Source organism: Musca autumnalis, unplaced genomic scaffold (genome assembly GCF_047663935.1).
Source record: "Musca autumnalis isolate F117 unplaced genomic scaffold, ASM4766393v1 scaffold_5, whole genome shotgun sequence".
In the NCBI taxonomy this organism is placed as follows: domain Eukaryota; kingdom Metazoa; phylum Arthropoda; class Insecta; order Diptera; family Muscidae; genus Musca; species Musca autumnalis.
In genome coordinates, this window is record NW_027412088.1 from 139,578,262 (window position 1) to 139,595,178 (window position 16,917).

Below are 16,917 nucleotides of genomic sequence, written 5' to 3' on the forward strand. Positions count from 1 at the left end.
AAGATGTGGTCTATGTCCGCTTTATTATTGGCAATGGGCTTTGGAAGTTCACAATACCCTGGAGACTGATACTTTTTTCTAGTTTTTTTTCAAAGTGTGATTTGCTAATCCGACGTCTCAAACCAAGAGCTTTCATTTTTATGGGTGAATGTTTTGAATGTTTCGATGCTCTTTTCATTCTTTTAACATAATCCAGAAACTAATAGGAAAAAGTCAAACATTTAAAAAAACGATTTGCCTTGTATTTTATAATATCTTTTTTAAATTAATACCTAATAAAAAATAAGTTCTTTCGAATCTCTACGCTAAATATATTCAATAAAAAATCTTCTTTTATACTTTCAGGTATGTCCTGGTTCCGTCAATTCCCAGGTGACTAAAAATATAAATAAGACCCAAGTTAAGCCTTGTAAACAATGTGAAAAAAAAAAACAATTTTATTAATTTTAAACATTAAATGTTTTCAAGTTTCAGAAAAGTTATCTTCGTCATTATTGTATGCCTGGACATTCACTTGATGTCTCCTAACGATTTGAAGAAAAAGAAATTGGATCCAGGTTAAGACTGGACGATATTGTCAACTGCCCCAATTGGGCATGCATTAGGGTATCATCGATTAGACGTTTGGCATAAATTCGCTGTTCTATAGTCAGTTTACGATACATTATGGCCCATCCTTCGGCAAAGACGTCACATTCATCTCTCTTGCCGGAATTATTTACAACCGCTTTCTCCACATTTTGCAGGGGATCTTGTCTGCTGATCAATGGTTCCGGTCTAATATAGATTTCTTGTCTGCTAGACGGGTCTGGTCTGGATTGCGGTTCTGTGTCTGAAACAGGTGGTGTACTATATTTTGGTTTTTTGGCAGCATTTATTACAATGGGTTCGGAATCTGCGCAGCTTGTTGATGTTCTTAAAAAGGAGGAATGCTGTAGGAAAAGAGAGATAAAACATGCTTTTAGTTTTTGACAGTTTTTTAAGGGATATGAGAAATCAAATCAATTAATAATTGGTTGTTTGCCATTTATTTCTGTATTGCATTAGGGGGTTCTTTTCAGGTAAGCGGCCGGTATATCATAGGTCATATTTTGAGATAATTATTACCTTAGCTTGATTTATTTTATGATTATTTTTTATTTCATGTGCAGAACTCGACCTTCGTGATTCTGTAATTTCCTCCACATCCTCTTCAGTGTCTGTTTCAGACATTCCATTTGTTATATTGTTATCGCTTTTATTTGAATTTAACGACAATCTTATATCTTGGCAACATTTGTGACGGCTTAAATTGGAGCTTTGATTACGATCGAGTTTAAGTATCTTATTACATTTTTTGCAACATACATATCCCTGCACGACAGTTCCATCTGCCTTCAATATATTCGAAAGTATTCTCCAAATTATGCTTCTGCCTTTCGGTCGATTTGCTAAAATATAATCGCCTTCTTCAATTTTTTGAGCAATAATAGCTGGATTTTCTTCTGACATTTTTTCGGACTTCTATTCAATGTTTACAAATGTTATTTGCATTAACGCGATCTCCTTCCGTCACAAGACCTAAAGAGCGACTGTTGTTCAGCTGTACACGACAAGTAAACTGTTTGAGTGAATGCGGTGGTTTTTGTATGTATATGCGGTATCACAATATTCCTCATACATTTACACATACTACACCACCATGCTCTTGATATGAAACAAGCTGCGGTGTGGGGTAACAAAGCAATGAGTGGAAAATGAGCGCATGAATCGAGTGGTGCGGTGAGAGACATGAATATGACGCGACAATCTTGACAGAATGTTTACGGCATTACCAATGCATACTGGGGTTGAATGTATGCTGATGTATGATACTTAAAATACTCGAAAATTAAATGTGTGTGCTTTGTTTGCACAAAACAACTAAAAGACAACAACGTGATTTCTTTTCTGAATCAGGTAAAACTTTTACAAACATCTCTTATTAATTTTAATTTTCTTTTTATAAAGCAAACTGTTAGCAGAAACGTGTATAAAATATAGTCGAACTTCGATTATCCGGGATAATCTATGATCAGGGATTATAAATCAATCGACCAAATTTCAATGGACAAAAATTCAAAAAAATAATAATTTTGGAATAGTTTCATTTTTTTTTCTAAGTTTCCATTAAATTCATAATTATAAATATTTGCGAGAATGCAAATGTTAACTCAATTATCCGTAATACATCCGGTGCAGACCAGCCCATTACGCGAAAAGTTACCAATAAACCAAAGTCTCATTAATATATCACCAAGTTGTAGAAGAAACATTGGGCAAAGTCCATACACAGAGAAAAAAATGGATATCAGACGACACTTAGAACATAATTTCTCAAAGAGGGGAACTTGAGATGCAGTTAGTTGAACAATATCACGAGAGAGCAGTGTCAACAACTAGAAAAACACGTGAAAAAGCTGCAAGAAAAGACAAAAGAAAGTTCCTAGAAAATCTGGGAAAAACAGTGAGAACAACATGAGAAAGTTGCACCGGACAATTGATAGTCTCACAAATAGAAGGTGCACCAGGAGCCAATCACTGAAAGATCGTAATGGTAGGCTACTAACGAACAATGATCAACAAATTCAAAGATGTAGAGAAATTTGTAACGTCAGAAATGCCATTGAAAATAACGAAATGAACCATAGTAGTCCAATGGAAAATACACTACAATACATGGAATATAACATGTAACCCTCCCAGCTTGAACGAAATAAGAGAGGCAACAGAACAATCAAAAAGTATCAACTTGGAAGGAAGAAATACTGCCTCCATCGTGTAAAAAAGGCATCGTTGTGAAGTTAGCCAAAATGGCGACTTGAAAGATTGCAACAACTAGAAAGAAATAACCCTGTTCAAAGCCAAAATTCTTGCTGTCATAATACAAAGAAGATTTCAAAGGCAAGTAAAAAACAGCCTGAAAGATGAAGCCATCTGGCTTCAGACCAAATAGAAACTATGTAGACCAGGCCAACACCCTACGAGTCATAATAGAACATTCTATAGAATTGCGCAGACCCCTGTATCTACTATTCATCGACTTCAAGAAAGCCTTCGACACCATCACACGAACTGCTATATGGTAAGCATTGAGCAAAATGCGACTACCCCAGAAAATAACCCAATAACCTTTAATGATCGCACGCGTGGCATAGTGAGTAGTGTGTTCGCCTATAAAGCAGAAGTTCATGTGTACAAATCCAGCAAAGATCGAAATAAAATATGAAGTGGGAACACAGCCCCCAGTGAGTCAACATCAGAATAAAATAGTTGTCCCAACATTACCAAGGTTTTGGAGGATCAGAAAGGTCTGGTCGTGGGATACTTTAATATTCATCATGAGTTGTGACATTCGGTGCCTGAAAATGAGCAGAGAGAGGGAGAATTAGCGGATAGTGTCACAGTTCGGTCTGACAAATGACGTTACCTGGCAACCCGACATTTCTCTTGAGTCAGACCATCTCACCATAATTGTCAGTAGACCGCCCGATTTCAACCACTCTGAACGACGCACTTTCATCATTCTTGGGAAGCTAATTGTCTTTATTTTAGAGAGTTCATTAATCAGAGATTTGCCAAAGGACTATCCGAGACGTTATCACTGCTGCATCCTCTCGCCATATACCTGCTGGTCGAATACCCGAAGTGAGACCAAATTTCTCAGCAGATGCGACGAGGTCAGCAAATAAGACAGAGACCCTAGAGTCAGGGAGTTGACACCCTAAGTTAACACGTTAGTCGGTGAGCATAAGCGGAACAATTGGCAAAATCATCTGCAGAGTTGTAACATTGAATCCGGAATAATTTGATTGTGGGCAACGGTTAAGTCGCTCTCGGACCCTGGAAGACCTCAGTCATGTTTGGTGACGTTACGCTGACAGATCCGCAAGTTATTTTAATCTAAAGTTTGTAGAGCACCTCGGGAACGACAGGGACAATGGATGATGTTTCGAATGTCATCAGTAACTCTAAATCATCCAAAGCGTTGGGCCCTGATGGAACCTCCATTAGGGTTAAGACTTTTTGACATTTTTTCTCACAATTTATTTCCTGCAGTAAGAATGAATGAACATTTGCCTACCAATGCCGGACAAACCACTTTGAAAAAAAATGAAAAAATACTATGAAATGAAAAAATTTTTTCTCAAAAAATTATTTCCTTGTGCACGAATGAATGTTGACCTTTTGCCGATTAATGACTAAAATAACTTTTATTTCACATAAATATTGAAAAAGGTCCAGCACAAACCACTTTTAATTCTTATGATATATGAAATAATGTTATATATAATATAAAATGATATATACATACATATGTAATAATACGACGATAAAATCGTGAGAGAGTATCTCACCAATAGATCACTAGCCACCCAAATCGTTCCCGAACTCTGGAAAATGGACAGGATAATCCCGCTACTGAAGCCAGGCGAGGATGTCGAGGATGTTTCTTCTCTAGAATTTAACATCAATTGTAGAGTTGGTTATGGTAGATTCGCCAGGACTTTTGGACTATTGCTTTGTACTGTAGAGTTTTGACCTGTTCACACAATACGATCGAAAGAACTTTATATGTGGTGGATAGGGGGATTTATGCCTCTGTTGTTGACACAAAACCGTCAGGCAATAACCATACATATCGATGCCTTACTTCCTCAACCTCGTATCTCAAAAAAATACAACTTTTTAGGAGAAACAAACAACGATTTATCTTTTGATACATGGGTTTTTGGGTAACAGTTTAAATGCAATTATTAACTATATTCTAACACTGCAGCATTATAGAAGACCAAAAAAGAGGAGATACGTGTCTCGTCGTTTGTCGCTAGCACTTTTGCGTTTAAATTGGCCTAAAGACTTGAGGCCTCGATGCCCAACGTTATCATTTTCTCAGGCTGATATATTCCAAACCGTTAAGAATTTTGATTTACTCCCAAGGGCAAAGATTTAACTCATGCCATAAAGAACAACACTGCAAAAATATAAAATTCATCATCATCATCTTGAAGGTCAAAATCGATTATGAACCCCACAGCTTTGAGACCTTGATATCAAGATGAACAATTTTTTCAGGCGTATATCTTCCAACCCACATACACACCTACACCTTAATAGGAACCCTCACTCAAAATTTCAAGACTCAAGATCCAGCCGTTTCGCCACTGTGTTGATTACCATTAAGTCACTCAAATCGTACAATTTTAAGTACATTTTAGTACTATTGGGACCGTTCTAGTACAAATTTCCAAAAACCCTGCTTTATCATTAATTAAGATACGAATTTGTAGCATTTAAGAAAATAGGAGTGAATGAGATACGAGAATAATTTTTACTCACTTTTACAGAATAGCGACGACATTTTAAGATAATAAGTTGTTGCAGTAATAAAACGCAAAAATAGCAATCGATTGATATGAAAAAGTCAAAACCGAATATTTCTAAGATACGAGGTTGAGAAAGTAAAGCATCGATATGACGAAGCCTTTTACGATGTTTTGCTAAGGTCATGTTTCTGTCAACAAACTCGTCTGATACCTTTTTTTCAGAAAGCTCGTTTGGTTTTTAACGGTTCGGAGAGGCTTTTTTCTATTTTCTCCGGATACCAAACTCCTCGAGCATGGTTTGAAACGCCGTTGACCATAGAGAGCTATCGAAAACAGCGTAATTGTTGTCTACAACATGACATTCGTTTTAGCAAAATCCAGAAACCTGTAGGAAAAGGACAAAGGCGCATCATTCCGATTGCCTTGAATTTAATAATATCTGTGCATGCGATTGCCTTGAATTTAATAATATCTGTGCATGCGATCGATCTCCCAATTCATATTAAATCTAAAATATTAATACCTAATCAACAAAATTTTGATTTTTTCCAATCTCTGCGCTAAATAAATTAAATAAATATCTTCTTCTCTACTTCCAGTAGTGGAATTCTGTAACTCATTTTTGAGTTACCGACAAAAATCGGTAAAATTAAAATGTTTATAATTTCGGTAATTAACGATGTTTGTCGGTAAGTTAGCGACAAATAAAAAGTAGTCGTAAAAGTAGCAGTGTTCTCAACTTTTATTTGAATTTTTCATTCATAATTTTTCGTTTTACTTTGACCGATTTTTGTCGGTAAATCAAAAAATGAGTTAGAGAATCCCACTACAGGTATGCTCTGCCTAAAGGCCTGGGTACATAAACTACCTTGTCTGATTGCCTTGATTGCTTCTAATAAAAGAATAAAGAAGGCCGAGGCAATTTTCGAACTAGGTTGCCCTTTTCTTTTTTATTCTTTTATCAGAAGCAAGCAAGGTAAGCAGGCGAGGCTTCTTATGTACCTAGGACTTTAGTCAACTTCCAGGTAATTAACAATGTAAATAAAAGTCAAGTGTTGTAAATGACTATAAAAACAAAAACAATTTTATTAATGTTAGACATTAAATATTTTTAAAGTGTTTTTTTAAGTATCAGAAAAGTTATCTTCATCATTAGTGTATGCCTGGGCATTCACTTGTTGTTGGCCCCTAAAACGATTTGCTGAAATGGAAATTGGATCCAGGTTAAGACTGGACGATATTGTCAGCAGTCCCAGTTGAGCATGTAATAGGGTATCTTCAATAAGGCGTTTAGCATAAATTCGTTGTTCTATCGTCAGTTTACGATACATTATGGCCCATCCTTCAGCAAAGACATCACATTCATCGCGCTTCCCTAAAATATTAGCAACGACTTTCTCCACATATTGCAGGAGATCTGGTCTGCTCATCAATGGTTCTGGTCTAAAGTAGGTTTCTTCTCCGCTAAGCGGATATAATCTGGCAGTATGAGTTTCTGGTCTGACGTGGCGTTCTGGTGATGGAATATCTGTACTATACTTTGGTTTTTTTGCAAGTACAATGTGTTCGGAATCTTCGGAGCCTGATGGAGATTTTAAAAAGAAGGAATGCTGTAAGAAACGGAGAAGAAAATACAAATGATGTTGGTATTTCTTTATTATTTACAGGGTATATGAGACAGTAAATAATTTATTAATTGGTTGTTGGTCATTTATTACAGTCGAACCTCGATTATCCGCAGTGGTCGGGACCGGAGGCATTACGGATAACCGATTTTCCCGGATAATGGAGTAACAACGTTGCTCATAATTTTTAATAAAAATATGCAATCTTGCAAATAAATGCAATTAAGAACTTAAAACTATTCTAAAATAGTTCACTTGTGCATTGTTTTGGTCCACTGATTTGCGCTGAACAAAAAATCTGTTTTTTCCTTTCCCGGATAATCGTGGTTCGACTCTAATTAGTCAGTCATGGGAGTCACTGTTTCTTAAAAGTTGTCCGACTTATTGTAAATTTTTTAGTTTATTGCAATTGGGGGCAGTATATTATTGGTCATATTTCGAAATAATTATTACCTTTGATTGGTTTCTTTCATGATTATCTATTATTTCGCGTGCAAAACTCGATCTACGTGAATCTGTAATTTCCTCCACATCCTCGTCATTGGTTGTTGTTTCGAATGTTTCAAACCTTTTGGTTTTGCCTTCTTTTGGATTTTGCGACAATTTTATTTTTCGGCAACATGTATGGCGACTTAAGTTGGATGTTTGATTACCGTCTTGTTTAAGTATCTTATTACATTTGTTGCAGCATACATATCCCTCCACGGCAGTTCCATCAGGTTTCAATATTTTCGAAAGTACCCTCCAAACTATACTTCTGCCGTTTGCTTTATTTGATAACATGTAATCGCCTTCTTCAATTTTCTGAGCAATAATAGTTGGAATGTCTTCTGAATTTTCGGCCTTTTTGACTTCTTTAGTATTTTTTGCAATGGGCTCGGAATCGTTAGATCTAGATGGTGATTGTAAAAAGAAGGAATGCTGCGAGATAAGATAGAAAAAATATGATTTCAGTTGTTGATGGTTTTTAAGGGATATGAGAAATTAAATTATAAAATTATTTATTAATAGATTGTTTGTCATTTATTAATTTTGTTAGTCATGGGAGTCACTGTACGTTAAACGATGTCCGATATTATGGGTACTTTACACGATATGTTATTTTACGTATGTAGCATATGCATTTCGTATATAAAAAAAGACAGCTCATATGTAAAAAACATATCGTGTAAAGTACAAAATTGTTGTTTTTTTTTTTCATTACAATAGGTGGTTCTTTTGAAATACTTGGCAGTATATTGTATTTTGAGATAATTATTACCTTTGATTGCTTTATTTTATGATTATTTTCCGTTTCACGTTCAGAACTCGAACTACTTGAATCTGTAAATTCCTCCAATTCCCCTTCATCGACTGTTTCAGATATTCCATTCTTATTGTTTTTACTGTCATTTGAATTTAGCGACAATCTTATCTCTCGGCAACATTTATGACGATTTAAATTGGATGTTTCACTACCATGAAGTGTAAGTACCCTATTACATTTTTTGCAGCAAACATATCCGTCCACGACAGTTCCATCTGCCTTCAATATATTCGAAATTACTCGCCAAATTATACTTCTGCCGTTCGGTCGATTTGCTAAAATGTATTCGCCTTCTTCAATTTTTTTAGCAACAATATCTGAATTATTTTCTGACATTTGTTCCGACATTTTTTTAGTTTTGCAATGAATTGTATTTAACGCATTAATGCGATCTCCTTCCTTCACAAAATCTAAAAACCAACTGCTGTTCAACTGTACACGAAAAAAGTAAACGCTCAAGCTTGTTGTAATACCAGAATAACAACTGTTTGAATTGATGCGGTGGTTTATGTGTGTATTTGTGGTATGACAATTTTACTTCATTCATTTTACACATACTAACTACCCCACCATGTTGGATATAAACAAGCAGTGGTGGTAGGTAACAAAACAAAGAGTGGAAAATGAGTGCATGAATTGAGATGTGTGTGAGAGACATGAATATGACGCGACATCTTAACAGAATGTTTACGGCTTTACCAATGCATACTAAACACGTTCTAAGTCCAGGTCAGGCAATGTGCGCTTGCTGAGAGCAAGTGAGCGAAAACTTCAATGTAAAATGCATTGAAATGTATGCTCACTTGCTCTCAGCAAGCGCACATTGCCTGACCTGGTTCTAAGTTACAGCTGAACCCACCAGGTTCGCCGCAGTTTCCAACAATCAGTGAGTGTAGACGAGTAGAATTCAATACCAGCTGTTTTTACTTTTTCAAACAGATACATATGGTGTATGTGAGTAAAGAGAGGCAGAGAGTAACATACATATCTGTTTGCCTATGATTCCTACAAACTGGTATAAACAAATAATTGTGTTGAAAGAAGGGATGGTTGATTGTTTAAAGCAGATACGAATAGGCCGGGGCGATTTGTGTGGAAGGGAAAGAACCTTAAATGGGCCCTTCGCGTTTCTGATTCCTGGGATTGAACTGAGCAAAAAAAGTCCACTGGACCATATATCTACGATGAAAATCGAGCCTCCCGATTTCGAAAAAAAACTATAACTGAATTTCTCACAATTTTCAAAATAAATATGGAACAAAACAAAAAAACATAATATTTTTGAAAACCCCCCATACCATTGCTATCGCAAACGATATCGTTTTCGAATGTTTTTCGATAGTTTTGCGGATATTTTGTTCGAGAACGACACACGAAAACGAATCAAAAACGATTCACTGGTCGCTCAGTTTGTGGCAGTAAAACTTTCGTTTTCGAAGTATCGATAATAATATTATTTTCGAATCAAAAACGATACGGAAACAAATACTTTAGCGATACTTTAACGATTCGTTTTAGATATCGCTAGAAGCTCTTTAATGATATTATTATCGATATTTTTGGTGTTTCATTTTCCACCCGTTCCCCAATAATAAAACTGGTATTTTAGGTTAATTTTAAGACATGTACATATTTTTATTGAACAAAAAAACAAAAAAATAATTTAATTCAATGTAAGAAATGCAAAACAGACAGAAAACATAAGAATTAATTAAAAGTATTAAATAGCAGGAGAAACTAAAACTATGTAGATTTAAATTTCTTCATTTTCTCTTTGAGATTCATCGATCTTTTGCTTTTTCATTTGGTATTTCGAGACTTTTACAACTCTGTCATGAGCATATTGAAAATGCTTTTGTGATATCCTATCAAAATCGGAATCATCCAAGGGAAATCGTTGCTTAAATGCAGCTTTAAAAAGAAAAAAAGATATATGTTTAAAATTATTATTTAAAATAGACTTAACATAAATATACTTACTCCGAATTGCGGTCGTTATAACTGACCCTCTTATGCAAACTTTAGTTGCTGTTCCACGCCAAGAAAACTTTTCGGCCAGGTCATCGGAGAATATTTTTCTCCACGAATTTCTTACAAATTTTTCAAAAGATTTCTCTGGTGCAGAGCAAAGTTCATTTATCTAAAATTAAGTTGCATTCTAAATATCCAATAAATTATTAGAAGTATCGTAATACTTACAAATGTTTTTAAAGTTTCTTCATTTTCCAAATTTTGTTCAAATATTTTATATTCTTCCAATGTTTTTAGTGCAATTTTTGGCATAATGATCGTTTCTGTAGTAGTATTTCTCAAAATCGTTGATTTTACTTTTGCTATCTCATTTCTTACTGAAATTAATTCAGTCGTAATTCGATCCATTTTCTTTTCCATATTTTGTTGGTTATCCACTACTTTTTGAAGGATGTCTAGTACTTCTGAAATTAAACATAACTTTTTTATAATAGATATATGTATGTTCTGTACCAGATCTGCAAGAATTTACTAATTGTTATCGTCCTAAAAATGTTCAAATAGTTAACCTGAAATTCTTACCTCGATTTTGATTTTTACTGACAGTTTTTTTAGGAGGCACGGGATTTTTTGTAGCGGGTCCATTGAGAAATGGTGCATTATAATCGGTCATTATGCTAAAAATGAATTAGTGGGATAAATATATTCATATCATCATTAACAAAAGAGAGAGTTGAATTGCATTGCTTGGTTGCTTAGGTGCGTTAAGCAATGGAAATTGAACGTCACCATAGAAAATGTATAGAGAGATGGAACATCGGATACAAAGTCATTCAGCAAAGCAGATGCTAATTCATTCTTTTCGTGGCAGTATTTCTTATGAAGTAGAAGACGTATTGCAACGCTTAACAGTAAAAAGTGTTTATATCTTGCAGGGTCTAAAATGTCTTTCAAAACAATAGGACCAGAGTACAACAAAAATGTTCGAAACTCAGAAGCTTTGAATCTTTCCAAATCTTTAAGAGATCTTGGCTTTCGTTTAATTTCTTTTGGTATGAACTTTCTTAATGACAATAATTTTGAACTAATAAGACCAATTTTGTTACGATCTAGAGAAAACGGATGTCCTCTTACTCTAGTAAGTGCCACTAGTAACGTTTTCATAACACCAAGACAAACTACATGCATGTAGTCAAAAGGGAATTGGTTGACCATATCAATCGGTAAATTTTCAAGAATTAACCTGTCTTTTATATTGTGGTGTTCTGTATATACCCGATTTCTAAAATCGTGATCTGTTCGAGGAACGTTTTCAGACCGCAAAAAAATAATCCTTCTTTGAAACGATTGGCCTTTCTGAGTGCATTTATTGCAACTGTAAAAACCGGAATGATATTTTGTTCCTAAAATAAAGGCACGGGCTGGTGCATCGCAAACAAAGGCTCTAATATTTATATTGAAATATTTATTATGATATATCATACCCTCGCTGACTAAAAGCTGTAGTTCTTCTACAAACTCTTTCAGGTATAAGCTGGCATCTCGAGGTTTGGAGGAACCCGCGTAAATGCCAGCCACCAATACGGGTTTTGTTCCATGTACATTTATTAATATGGGCCACACCTGTTTAAGTGAACTTTTAAACAGTGGGAGCCCGTCGATATTTACATTAAGCGAGATATCTAAACAACCATACTGACATTTACTCAAAAAATCGGTTAGCGCGTCTTTAATACCGTAGTGAACGTACTCGCCAGGGTCAACAATGCGTTTAACAATACTGCGCGGTGTAGATTTTAATGCACGTACGTCTTTTGGCAGATTGGGAATCTTTTCTGCCAACAATTGTAGCAAGTTATTAGCAGCCTGATTACTAATATTGCTAACAGAAACCCAACGCGCTAAACGTACTTGAAAGTCAGAAGGCTCGACATTGATAGAATCTTCTGAAACTATGTGTCCACTTCTTCCAGGGACGCAAACCATCGCCAAACGTTCTTCAACGTCAGGAGACTCACCTTCAACGGATTCTTCTGGCAATATATTCCCACTTCTTTCAGGGACATACATCTCGTCATCTGAATCAAAAGCCGCTTCATCTTGTATATTTTGCACAGCACCCAGACTTTCTATTACATGCTTCGCTTCACACAAATATTTTCTACTTTTTCTTTTATAAGGCATATCACACTCACTCACAACAAAATTTCGCGATTATTCTTTATAAAACTTATGAACACACAAAACTCTTGAAATTGAATTAATCAAACGAACTCACAAGAAACTTTTTCAGAATGATTTTAATTTCACAAAATTAAATTTGACAACAATTCCAAAAAAAATTATTTCTTTTGCTCTGTTCCAGAACCTGCAAGAAGCTACTATTTTTTACTACGATAACATTTTTTCCTTTATGTTATCGAAAAAAATAGTGAAAATTAGTAGATTCTTGCAGTACTGGAACAGAGCATTTGTCTAGACTATCGAAAAAACCATTGCCTACTATTCAAAAATAATATCAATTTCGAAGTTTTGTGGCGAACATTCCCCCCATACCATTGCTATCGAAAACGATATCGTTTTCGAATGTTTCTCGAGAGTTTTGCGGATATTTTGTTCGAGAACGACACACGAGAATGAATTAAAAACGATTCACTCGTCGCTCAGTTTGTGGCAGGAAATCCTTCGATTTCGAATATCGTTAATAATATTATTAGCGAATGATTGACGATAGTTTTACGATAGTGGCGAAAAACATTTTTTGTGGAGTTTCTGTTATGTACCTTTTCCGTTTTTATTTCTTTATGTTTGCGACGCGATATTTAACTGTTGATAAACATTGTTGTCTTGTGTTTGGCAACCTACCCATATGTTGTCTTTATCAACACTTATTGTCTATATTATACGTAGCATTTATATCGAAATTATTTGAAAAAAGCAAATGGGAATTTTTTACAAACAACGTAAATTTTTTTTTTGAAACAAAAAAATTTTCAAAGTAAAAAATGTTTCTCGAAACAATTTTTCTTGTGAAGAAAAAACATTCGCCAAATGTTCGAAAACGATATCGTTTTTAAACTTTTGACGAACAAAAGAACAACGTGCTTGTGTACACCCGAAAAACAATTGCCAATTCTTCGAATGTGATATCGTTTTCGAAAGTTGTGTCGAACATTCGAATAATATCCGCAATTGGTATGAGGGGTTCGAATAATATCCGCATATGGTATGAGGGGAATTATGAGAAATTCAGTTTTATTTGTTTTTGTGGGGGTTTTCAGACTTAAGCCACTATAACTTAGCCATTTGTTAACCGATTTAAAATAATAATAACTTGTTCGAAAGATATTATTCGCCCCTTTAAAAGAAAGAAGGACCAATAGATATCCGTTTTGAAAAAAAGAAGATATATCCGTATAAATTTGAAAATGTAAGAAATCCAGATTTTCACTACTTTTACCGTTATAAAAAACAAAACGAAGCGACCCAAACGAACTAAAGGCACTTACGTTGTCCATGGATCCCAACACGAAAAAATTTTGCATCAGAACGCTTGAATATTTTTCTGGTCAACTTTTGTAGCACAATGTCATTTATCTACATTTTCCGAATAGTTTGCGATGTACTAGAGAGTTCTTGAGAATTGTGTTGGCTATATTTTTATACCCTCAGCCTTTAGGCTAAAGAGGGTATTTACACTTTGATACGACCAAAAATGTGCCTCATCGAAATAATGGTTTTAGACCCCAAGTATGTTTGTACGATATCCGTTTCAGACAATTTTGAGTAGATCTAGCAATGTCCGTCCGTCTGTCTGTCTGTCGGTCTGTCTGGCTGGCTGGTGCGCACGATAACTCTCGAACGGATCAATCGATCCGGTTCAAATTTTTGGTATCGAAATATTTTGTCCATATTCGATTTAAGTTCGAAGATGGGCCATATACATAGGTCCACTCCTTCAGGTACCTCCCCCACAAATGTTTAAAAATTGTCGCAAAACTTGTGCGCACGTCAACTCTCGAAGGGAATAACCGATTTGGTCCATACTTTGCACATCGTGTAATTTCTACCAAACTTAGATGAGGTTTCAATATGGACTCAATCGGTCCACTCCTTCGGGTACCTCCCACACAAAATTTCGGAAAAGTTCAGTTTAGGACCTGGTCTCGAATCGCTTTGATTTTTGTTTACGCAAGTTGTATTCGCTGTCCTCTATACGACGCTGTAAGTTTCATTAGCGGCAAGTCCATACTTCCTGAGAAAATAGCCTGAAAGTTACAAAAAACCCTATGACACCGTGTGTAGTGTTTGGAGCGCAAGATAACTCTCGAACGGATCTGCCGCTTCGGTCCAAAATTTGGTTTTCGTAATATTTTGTCCAAACTTAGTTCAAGTTCAAAGATGGATTATATCGGTCTACTCCTTCCGGTACCTCCCCCACAAAAGTTCGAAAATGTTCGGAAAATTTGTGCGTACGATAACTCTTAAAGGGACTAACCGATTTGGTCCATACTTTGCACATTATGAAATTTCTACCAGACTTAGATGAGGTTCCAATATGGACTCAATCGGTAAACTCCTTCGAGTACCTCCCACACAAAATTTCGGAAAAGTTCAGTTTAGGACCTGCTCTCGAATCGGCATGGTTTTTGTTGTAACATCTTGTATTCACTGTCCCCTATACGAAGGTACAAGTTTCCTCAGGGGCAAGTCTATACTTCCTGAAAAATAGCCTGAAAGTTGAAAAACAAACCCTATGACACCATGTGTATGGGTGGAAGCGCAAGATAATTCTCGAACGGGAATGCCATTTCCGGCCTTCGTAATATTGTTTCCAAACTTAGTTTAAGTTCGTAGATAAGCCATATCGGTCCACACCTTCAGGTACCTACCCCACAAAAGTTCAAAAATATTCGTAAAAATTGTGCGCACGATAACTCTTGATGGGAGTGACCGATTTGGTCCATACTTTACACATACTCATAATGTCTACCAGATATAGATCAGGTTCGAATATGGACTATATTGGTCCACTCCATCCCGTACCTCCCACACAAGATTTTTGATAAGTTCACTTTAAGTCCTGCTATTGAATCACTTTGATTTTTGTTGAAGCAACTTACATTCGCTGCCTCAATCACGATGGTAAAAGTTGTTTCAGGGGCAAGTCCATACTTCTTGAGAAAACAGCCCGTAGGGTGTAAAAACTACCTATGGCACCCCCATGGTCTATGTCGGTCCATTCCTTTAAGTACCTTTTCCTCAAAATTTTTCAACTTTTATGCTAATCAACATTTTTGAAAGTTGCACAGGCTGAGGGTATATCTCTGTCGGCTCAGCTGACTGATACTTTCTTACTTGTTGGTTTTTGTGTTGGATCGCACATCTCAATGGTTTGACTGTTATATGCCAAAATATCCAAAAATCGTCAATAAAAAACTTCATGTCAAAATCGGGAGGCTCGATTTTCATCGTAGATATATGGTCCAGTGGACTTTTTTGCTCAGTTCAATCCCAGGAATCAAAACGCGAAGGGCCCATTAAGGTTTTCAAATCGCCCCGGCCTAACGAACAAGAAGAACACACGATGCCATAAATGATGATTTATCGTAATTTGGACGAATTTTACTCAAAAAGACAGAAGATTTGACGATTTTACCCCTTAAATGATGATTTTAATTATGACATTTTCATTACATAAAATTTGCGTTTTGAGTTAATATTTGGCTGGCAGTACTGATCTCTTTGGAGCGATTTAATTACATACATGTGAAAACAAATTTTACAGTCTGTTTCTGTATGTCGAAAAGAAAATGTGTGCGAAAGTAAAGCAACAAAGCTATTCTTATAGACTAATTGTGGTTGTAAATTTGATTCAAATGAACTTAATGAAAATTTACGTTACAATTCAAATTCTTAAATTTACAGAAGTTCATCTAAATTTACTTAAGTCTAGCAGTTACGTTCGTAACAATATAAACAAAAATTTCAACACCCTTTGTTGCCAAAAAGGTCCATTTTTTGTTTTCCGGTAAAATTTTAGTATAACGCTACTACTATGCCATCTTTAATGCAACTTTTCAGCCTACAAAATTTTATTTTGAATTGTTAAAAAAACTCTACTCCTTTCGAAGTTATCAATGATTACATTTTTTAGGTTGTAGTCTCAATATCACCCGAAATCGCTGAACTTTAATATTTATTCTTCTTTAGGGCTACAACAGAAATTTTTCAGTATAGGTCCACGTTTTGCTGTAGCCCCCATAGAAAGGTTCCTTCCTTTTCACCCTCTGAGAATTCGCAAACAATTGACATATTCTATATACATACATGATAGAGGGATCTCATAAAATCGACCATTAAAAAATGTATGTGGAACCTGTATTGGCATCAATGTAGCAAAATGGATTAAAGCCAACAAGTTTTATATGTTCCCAACCGATTTCTGGCTTAACCTTGCATTTCGTAGACCTATGAATGTATGTTCAAAGAAAAAATCATCGTATGATTTTTCGATATCCATTGCACCCACCTAAAATTAATGCTAACATTTTGAAACCTGAATTTCGGGGTGTTTTGAATTTTTTAATAATCCGGACGCGCAACAAGATAATATTCAAAACTCATTATAGCATTATGTATATATAACTCGTGATTTTTCGTCGCACAA

At 35.5% G+C, this 16,917-nt stretch overlaps 3 protein-coding genes and 1 long non-coding RNA gene across 7 annotated transcripts in view; 1 reads left to right on the forward strand and 3 right to left on the reverse strand.

Annotated features, from left to right (window-relative positions):
- mam (neurogenic protein mastermind) overlaps window positions 1-16,917 on the forward strand; it is a 586,128-nt gene that overhangs the window by 185,217 nt on the left and 383,994 nt on the right. Inside the window, exon 3 of one of the 3 annotated variants that reach the window (XM_073955405.1) lies at window positions 346-372. The exons of 1 other annotated variant lie outside the window; for it this stretch is intronic. The gene's annotated coding sequence lies outside the window, so the exon portion shown is untranslated. Of the gene's footprint in view, window positions 1-345; window positions 373-1,887; window positions 1,939-16,917 lie in introns of those variants that run through there. One more of the 3 variants, XM_073955410.1, reaches the window with a different exon arrangement.
- Window positions 408-1,574, reverse strand: LOC141386582 (uncharacterized). Of its 2 annotated transcripts, XM_073955431.1 has the most exons (3): window positions 1,348-1,472; window positions 1,108-1,285; window positions 408-932 (listed from the first exon to the last, which is right to left on the reverse strand). In XM_073955431.1, the coding sequence occupies exons 1-3, from the start codon at window positions 1,368-1,370 to the stop codon at window positions 525-527; spliced, it is 609 nt and encodes a 202-aa protein (XP_073811532.1). In that variant the 5' UTR covers window positions 1,371-1,472; the 3' UTR covers window positions 408-524. The 2 variants fall into 2 exon arrangements, with proteins under 2 accessions (XP_073811532.1, XP_073811531.1); XM_073955430.1 differs by having other exon boundaries at window positions 1,108-1,574.
- Window positions 6,404-8,705, reverse strand: LOC141405676 (uncharacterized). The gene is made up of 3 exons (XM_073990285.1): window positions 8,232-8,705; window positions 7,424-7,891; window positions 6,404-6,955 (listed from the first exon to the last, which is right to left on the reverse strand). Exons 1-3 carry the CDS (start codon window positions 8,622-8,624, stop codon window positions 6,470-6,472), a joined length of 1,347 nt encoding a protein of 448 aa, XP_073846386.1. The 5' UTR covers window positions 8,625-8,705; the 3' UTR covers window positions 6,404-6,469.
- LOC141406201 (uncharacterized) lies at window positions 10,104-10,818 on the reverse strand. Its single transcript, XR_012413339.1, has 3 exons — window positions 10,476-10,818; window positions 10,257-10,416; window positions 10,104-10,187 (listed from the first exon to the last, which is right to left on the reverse strand). It is a non-coding gene; the product is annotated as an uncharacterized lncRNA (long non-coding RNA).

What these genes read in the sequence shown, in the direction of transcription:
- LOC141386582 (XM_073955430.1), bottom strand. Translation starts at nt 1,491, where the DNA reads ATGTCAGAAGAAAATCCAGCTATTATTGCTCAAAAAATTGAAGAAGGC. An exon ending in ATAAAATAAATCAAGCTAAG is followed by an intron (nt 933 to 1,107) that starts GTAATAATTATC and finishes CTTTTCCTACAG; the next exon opens with CATTCCTCCTTTTTAAGAAC.
- LOC141405676 (XM_073990285.1), bottom strand. Translation starts at nt 8,624, where the DNA reads ATGTCGGAACAAATGTCAGAAAATAATTCAGATATTGTTGCTAAAAAA. An exon ending in ATAAAATAAAGCAATCAAAG is followed by an intron (nt 7,892 to 8,231) that starts GTAATAATTATC and finishes CTTATCTCGCAG; the next exon opens with CATTCCTTCTTTTTACAATC. An exon ending in ATGAAAGAAACCAATCAAAG is followed by an intron (nt 6,956 to 7,423) that starts GTAATAATTATT and finishes CGTTTCTTACAG; the next exon opens with CATTCCTTCTTTTTAAAATC.